This window comes from Lissotriton helveticus, chromosome 4_1, assembly GCF_964261635.1.
Source record: "Lissotriton helveticus chromosome 4_1, aLisHel1.1, whole genome shotgun sequence".
In the NCBI taxonomy this organism is placed as follows: Eukaryota; Metazoa; Chordata; class Amphibia; order Caudata; family Salamandridae; genus Lissotriton; species Lissotriton helveticus.
In genome coordinates, this window is record NC_136063.1 from 1139145924 (window position 1) to 1139153860 (window position 7937).

Consider the following 7937-nt stretch of genomic DNA (forward strand, 5'->3'; position numbering starts at 1 on the left):
AATCTGTTCCAACTTTCAAGATGGCCTCCCATGCTCATTAAGCAAGAGGGCCTTCTCTCCAGTTAAGCACCTGTTGCCATCGAGTCACAGAGCATACAAAGAAGCTCAGCCTTGGACTCAGAAGCACTGCATCATTTGACTCGCCTCTCAGTGTGGTTAATGACCCAGAGAGCGTGGGTGAAAAATGGGGCTACAAGGGAGTAAGTCTTGCTGCTCACCGCTGAGAGTTTCTCATCCCTCTGACCCTATGTGCGTTACTCTCCAAAGTCAGGTGGTTGATTTGAAGATATGAAGGTTCAACACTCAACTGTTACTGCCCATCGGTAATCCCCCTAAATGGTAAATTTCTCAACATTCCAGTTGTCTAAGATTTGTTCAAAGGTCTGAAAATAAATGTCCTCGGGTCAGGACACAGTTGCAGTGTGGCAGTTAACTTTATCCAAAGTTTAACTACACTGGGTTCGAGTATTGATTTGAAGCCAAATAATTGACTTACAGGTGGCTTTTCTTATTTGTATACTCGAAGTCTACAGGAAGGGTGAGTGAAATTCACGTTCTTTCACTGGATGAATGATTTTAGGTTTTCCTTCAATGATTTAGTTTTCATAACACACGCTTCTGGTATTTGCCTATGTTGGTGCTAGTTTCATTTCAGTTTAGCTCCAAGTTTTCCTAATGTTTCCAAAATTCATCTACTCCAGTTGAACAGGACATACCTGCGCAAATACACACTCACCTGGTCACTCAATCCTTCCTCATCTGGAGAGCAAAAAATACTTTAAAAGAGTCTAGACACCTTCCGAGATGGATTGTGATCTTTACACGGTTGTGTTATCAGTAAAAGACCTTTCCGAGGAAGAATTTTTTTTTTTATTAAATTATTAAATAAAAAAATAAAAAATGAAAATTAAATTTTAAATTAGGTCGATTTTCTTTTCTGAAAAGTGGTGACTGACTGCAGCTTTCTTTGAAGTACCCCATTAGCTGCTATTTGTCGAACTTCAACTTGGAGACAAGTGCTCACCTTTTGTGTCCATTACCAATTGGATTTTGGAATCCGGTACCAATTCTTAATTAAAGTAAGTTTTCCTCATTGTCCCTTTTACAGTTTCCGTACTAGTGAGGTATGGGTGTTAAATATATTTGCAGATTATGAATCCGCAGATAATCCCCTGCTGCTGAAGGAAATCTGATATAATTATTAAAATAGATCTCCTGCGTTGGTTTCTCTCCTGTATTCATAATCGACCAGCTCACCTTCCTTGGTTAGAGCTTGACTCTCTGTCTTATTCCTGAAAACCGAACTAAAGTGAATCAGTTACACTAGGCCACACCTCCCTACCCTTTTAGTTTTCGTTGTAATTGAACGTGGACTTTTTTGAGGGAATTATCGTGAGATTATGAATCCACGAATGAAATCCTTACATGTACGTAACTTCTATTTAACATATAAAAAAAATTCCCTGAGGATGAATATTAATCAACTCACTGATTTTAAATTTTGCAGGGAGTGCTACCGTCGTATCGAGCTGCTACGAAATCGGCAGGAAATGTTGAAAGACGCCTTCCTGGGTGCCATGAAATCTAGAGCTGCTCGGGAAGAAGACGATCGTGACAGCGGAAGTGATGATGGGGAATTGCAAGTTCTGTTGTCCCAAGACTGGCGAGTTAAAGGGGCGTTGTTGTAAATGTTTCCATTGAGACTGCGAGTCTGCAGCACTGCGTTTACTAAAAGTTAGCTTCCTAGATCTTTCTGCAGTCATCCTTTGTCACTGAAGAGCAGGAGACATTTTCGTACAGAGGGATGAAACGCAATCTGTTCTCCCAAACTTTCTCGATAATCCGTATTTTGTGTTACATGGAGGTCAGTTCTTCACCTACAGGGCAATACTTGTTTCCAAATGTATCATAGATAAGTTCCTGAAAACAACAGTCCTGGCAGAACAAGTCAACACACGTCCAACAACTAATCTATTTGTTTCTACCCAGTCTCGAAAAATGAACAACATAATATGGGATGTTTCGGACATGTTGGGGTCACTTTTCTGTTACATCATTAAGGTGAGGAGTGCTTTTGCAGCCGAAGTGATGCAGTGTGCATTTTTGTATTTTATTGAATGTTTTGGCTATTGTATGCAATGAATGAACCAGAGATGAGCCACATTTTCCCAGTAGACTGTTTGCACTTACGTCATAGATATGTTGACACCTGTGCTGTCAATTTGTGGCCTGTACCTTGTAAGATGCACAAAACAGCCTGAATTGTCTCAAATTGCAATTTAAGCATAGTGATTTCGGACTAACAGAATGTGATGGGACCCCACTGAATACTTAGTTGAATGAGAGACAGATGCAAAAGGTAAGCTTTGAGTGAGAGTAGATTTGAGAGAACCATGGTTTTAAGAGGGAGTCTATTCAAAGGTTTTGGCCCAAGCACAGTCCAAGTACACGCACTTGGAACACAAGCTGGGAGACCTAGGGCTGTATTTCACAAAGTTCCCCGGGTGCATAATAGGTGTGTGCGCCAGCTTTGTGTTCCTCTTGGCTCTTTGGTATTACAGAAGGGGCATTAGATATTAGTAATGTGGGAGGGTGTTTCCTCATTAGCGTGGCCCCATGCAAATAATGGAATCACTTTGCCCCTGCACCAGTGCCATATTACAGACGCGGGTGCTTTTAGGCAATAATGCCTTAGGAGGGTGCGGTGACATTGCGCCACAAAAAGGTGGTGCGCTGTAAGTACGTCCCCGAGGGATGCCTTCTGGATGGGGGAAGTTATGGGCCCTCCCCAGACATCTTCCTTCAAGTGGATGCAGTCACTCGCTGCACCCTCCTGCAGGGGGATCTCTGTGCCCTTTTTAAAGTACTGCTGGGTTGATGCCTGCACAGAAACAACACAGAGCTGCTTGGAAGCAGCCGCTCCGTATTTCACTAAATCAAGTTTGCAGCTTCCCTGGGGGCAGTGTATTCATCGCAATGGAGCGCACCGTCCCAATCAAGTCAAGGGCACTTTTTTAAAGGGGCACCGTGGCACAAATGAGGACTATTTGCCATCTATTTAATACAGGGCCCAGGTTGCTAAGTAGGTGCTGGGTGCATTCTTAACATTGTATTTTACATCATTCTTGAAAATTGGTAGCTATGACTATCTCACTCCAAAATAGAAAAATGGCCTGCTTGTAAAGAATTCAGCCAACATCATTCAATTACGAACTTAGAACAGGAATACACTCTCTATGTATTTAGGCTACAATTGATGAGGAACAGGGAGCACAGCAAATCCTTCTGCAGAATGTCTTGCGTCTCCCTGAACCTTGCTCAACACTTCTGTACCTTCTTCTCTTGCTGTGATGGCAAGGAGAATTTCATTGTTGACTAATTACGAGCAAATAAGGCAGTCTAACTTGGATATTAGGGCCTCTACGAGGTACATCGTAGGAGCTTTCTGGAGAAGATTCCTTGTGGTGTCTGTATACAGTTGCAAGAAGGTGAATTCATTATCTCAGCAAGTGAAGGGGCCAAACACCAACATTCTGCTTTGACTAGTCATTTGCAACATGGGGCTGACTTCAGGCTCAGAACTGCCCAAATGTGAGCAGGAGCAGAATCATGACTGAGTGCTGTGGCCGAACTGGAGCCTTTCTGGTGTATGTTGACGGGTTTTATCTAAGGGCAAGAGAACAGGGATAGGCCCCAGAACAGCTTAAATAATATATATACAGGAACTCCAACGTTCACTGAATCTGCGCACCAATAGCAGCATTAGACACCACCACAGAACAGATTTACTTCATACTTCAGTAGCTCTCAAACTGCACGCTTTGCATCTCATGAACGAGATTTAGCTACCCATTTGGGAATGTGACCGAAAGCAAATCAAAATTTGGCATTGCATTTTCTTAAGGCCACTTCAGTGACCCTAGCATCATGTAATGAAGAGAGGTTAGGTTAGACCCCTTCATGAACATATCCTTGAATTGATTGGGAAAACGTTAATTGATTGCCTCCCTATGTGCTTTAAACAAGAAATTCCTCAAGTATTTGTCGTTGCAGAATTGAGATGCAAAATTATTTTCCCACCATAATAATCTTGGCCAGTAAATAATCACGCCAAAATGTGCTTGCAGGTCTCAAACTTCGGAAACAAAATGGAAGTGACAGGAAACAATTGAGTAAAGATGTCTTTCTGCAGATCTCATGAGGTGTTGCTCCACTCATTAAAAAGAAAGCTAGAATTCTGAGGGTTATAGAATCACTAGTTGGAATATCTGATACGGTGAAACGTGTTCCCAATAATATATCCTGAGGGATGTGAAGAGCAGGTGGGTATTAAAAGAACATTTAGACTTCTAATGCAGAGGTCAGTTGCACAGTGTGGTAATCGAACTCAAAAGGTGTTGATTTCTCTTGATCTTGGTCCTGAGGAACTAATGGTACCCTTTTCATGCCATCAGAAAGGAAATCTGTCGGACTCCCATCAAATCTGAGAGTCCACATCTTGGGGATAACCTTTGTTTTCACAGAGGTGAAGAGACCACAAGCTTTTTTGGGGAAATGGGTACAAACTTCTTTTTTAGGTTGCACTAAAGTCCACCAAATTGAAAATAAAGAAAGTTAAAGATGTTTATGTTTTAGGTCTATCACCTGTTTATTTATATCCTTCCCCCTACACAGCACACAAGATACATGGAAAGTGTGTACATATTAAATAATGGAGACCTTCAATGAAGAGAGCTTTTATGCCAAGTATGTAATTAATAAAACTTTTTGAAATAAAAAAATACCACATATCGACTGATGTTTGCTTGTGAACCGGTTGCTAGTCCAGGACATCTGTGTCCTTCACTCAGACTTGAGTATTAGTGATTTCATAATGTACTCCTTAGATGTTACTTTTCTGGTTGCATATTTTTTTTACGTTCTCAGTTTTAATAACTAATTGATAGCTGTATACGTTTTTGAAGTGGGCTTTTCACCTCCTATAGTAGCTTCTCATTGAAAACAATTTTTATTGTATTTTTTAAATTTAGCCTCTCCAAGTAGACCAGGTTTCAAAACAAAAGCAAGCAGCATCTGTCAGATACATTACTATGTCAGTTGCATTAAAAAAAGAATATAAGATTCAGTAACAGTACAAAAGGGAAATCGACAAATATCATCTGGTGTACAATTTCAGTTTGTGCATAGGTATACAACTAAGAATGAGTGTATTAGCTCGGTGTAATTAGTGATTAATAAATCATTGAGCTACGTGCTTCTGTGTAGTGGCGTTGTAACTTAATGTTCTCCTGCATGTCCTTCTAGGATCGAAGGGACCCAATAGGAAGTAACAGATGGGGCCTCCGGCAACGAGCACGGAAGGCTAGGAATGGGCATGGGTCTCTGAAGAGGGATGGGGTAACTCTGGGGGGGGGGCGAGGGGGATGGGGGTAACTCAGAGGTGGGGGTCATGAGCGGGTTTGTTGAGATGATACTAAAGGAAGTGAAGGGAGTTTCAGTTTGGACGATACTGTGTGAGAAGGGTGAGCGAATAGTGAACCAGTCTCTGATAAAATGACAGTTGGTGTGTTTTTATATTTCCTGGAGGAGGGGGGGTAAGGGAGGGGCCCTGGAGGTACCTGAGGACTGGAGACTGTAGAGTTTAGGAGGGTGAGGGAGGGGAGTCTTCATTGATCAATTCCGAAAACTGCATAAGCATAGTGTCTCAGGATGCAGTTATAGGGCGTTGGTGTAAGCGTCTGGCTTCTTCCCAGTGTAGTATGGAGCGTTTGCCCTCTCCTTAGCGAAGCAGCGCCTTGTGCCACTGGGGCAGAGCCGAGGGATGTTGAGCTTCCCAGTGCATGGTAAGGACAGGTTTATCCAGAAGGATGGCAAGGTTGGTAAAGCGTGTCTGTACCTTGTGGCTTTTCTGCCCTGGGAAAATACATAGGGCTGTAGCCTCCCAGGAATTTAGTGTTGTAAGTTCTGTGGCAGTGGTCAGTGAGGTGTGTACAGTGTGCCAGTAGTTTGCTATGGTGACGCAGGACCAAGGCATGTGTTGGAGATCAGCCACATGGGCAGGACCTTTGGGACAAGTGAGATGAGCTGTGAGGAACATGCAGTTTAACCGAGAAGGTGTAACTCATATAGTAGATTCTCATGGATGGTCATGTGGATTTCAGACAATAGCTACTTCAATTGAGAATACCTCTATCTCTGGTGGAGAATAGCTACTCTTTAAAGTCTGATTCACAAAGAACTGTTTGTGAGTAAGAGTGACTTACTTTGGAATTCCTGGGAGCAAGTTCTACCTACTCTAAGAGCAAATATTTGTAAACATACTGCCATGAGCGTAAAACCAGAACTCTTTATGGGTTTCATGCTGGGTTAGGTCCTTTAGATTAAGATAGGGACTATTTCATGGCTTTTTAACAATTAATGTCCCTCCCTCTTTTCACCGATCAGTTTGCTTTAGCGCCGGGAAACCTCCGGGTAGCTGTGCGCTTAATAAATGTAATAATAAATAAAATAAATTTCCTTTATGGATCACACTGTTATTTTTCATGCTGCCTCTAACTAAATTTCTTCTCGTTGTTTCTGTCACTGGATGTATCTGATTAATCTGAATGAAAAAAACAATTATTACTAATCTCTTAATGAGAAATATAACTTATGAAATATAACCAACCCTCTCATCATTGACTAAACTTTAAATTGGTGTATGTTGATGATGTTTGATTTGCTCTTCATTCTAACACTGTGGCAGAGATCTGTCGACCAAGAGATGGAGTTGGCGCCAAGTTGGAGTTCTCTGTAGAAAGTTATGGGTAAGACTGTACATTTTCTGCGCTATCAAATCTGGTAGCAGAGGAATGATTTACACCCTAAATGGAGAGATAAAATAGATACCCAAAACTTTACTTAAAATCCCTTATTCCTGAATCCAGTGTCAAGAACTTGAGATCTGACAAGGCAGTATTTGAAGGTGGTTGCGGTTTGAAAGTGTGAGTATTAATAGGGCAATTGTGTTGTAGTTGTGGTTGCATTTTTCATTTGGATGAGTGAGTGTGTGAGAGGATGTATTGATAAGTTGTTGAAGAAATTGATTTAATATTTCAGGCTTGTTGCAGTGGAAAGATCCTGGGTTATTTCAAATCAATTTGAAAATGGGTTTGCTGGATTGATGTGTGATGTGTGAGGCACCATCACCTACACCAGTAACATAGAGTTAAAGGTGTTATGACTGGTAAACGTTGATCGGTGTTAGTCGAACCTAAATACGCAAACTGTGGGTACTACATTGATTAAGGTGATTTCACGCTGGTCGAGATTTCACTTGCGATTGTGATGTATATTCTTGGCTGATTGTAACACTTCGTTCCTAAGTGGAGCAAACAATGAGGTGCTTTAAAAGTTGCTAATTACAGTGTGCGAGTATGATGAATATTGTAAAGGAGGGTATGCTGCTGTCAGGAGTGAGATTGTGCGTCATAGTCTTTCACACTAGAATTGGTTTGTTGGTGTGTTTTTGCACTGTGATTGGTTGGTGACATTGCAGTGCCACGCTGGGATTGGAAAGGATCCAATTGGATTTGTTATCAAGAACTGTGAAAGAATAACAACTAGAATGTAAGTGGTTTAACAGGAAATTGATGTATTGGAACTAAATCATAACATTTGGTTTAATAGTGTTACAGATTGATTTGTCGTCATTAAATGTTTAAGCGACTAAAGAATTTGATGAGAGGGGATGTTACAATTCTGGTACGCAATGGGGAAGAGTCACCTCCTGAGGGTACGCCTGCATATATTATGACTACTGAACTGAACATGATTTAAACACCTGTGCATGGCTTTGCCAGTGGAGTAGAATTACGGGGATGGAGGGTGCCTGAGCTTTGCTAGATATTGGACATTTAAAACTAGAATTCTTGACCAATGGAAAGCAAAATTGCACA

At 41.4% G+C, this 7937-nt stretch overlaps 1 protein-coding gene across 1 annotated transcript in view; it reads left to right on the forward strand.

Moving 5' to 3' along the window:
• ZNF830 (zinc finger protein 830) overlaps window positions 1-4788 on the forward strand; it is a 256345-nt gene extending 251557 nt beyond the window's left edge. The window contains exon 10 of the mRNA XM_078687744.1: window positions 1508-4788. Coding sequence (XP_078543870.1) covers window positions 1508-1688 — 181 coding nt within the window. The 3' untranslated portion in view covers window positions 1689-4788. The remainder of the gene's footprint in view (window positions 1-1507) is intronic.
• The last annotated feature ends 3149 nt before the right edge of the window (window positions 4789-7937 follow it).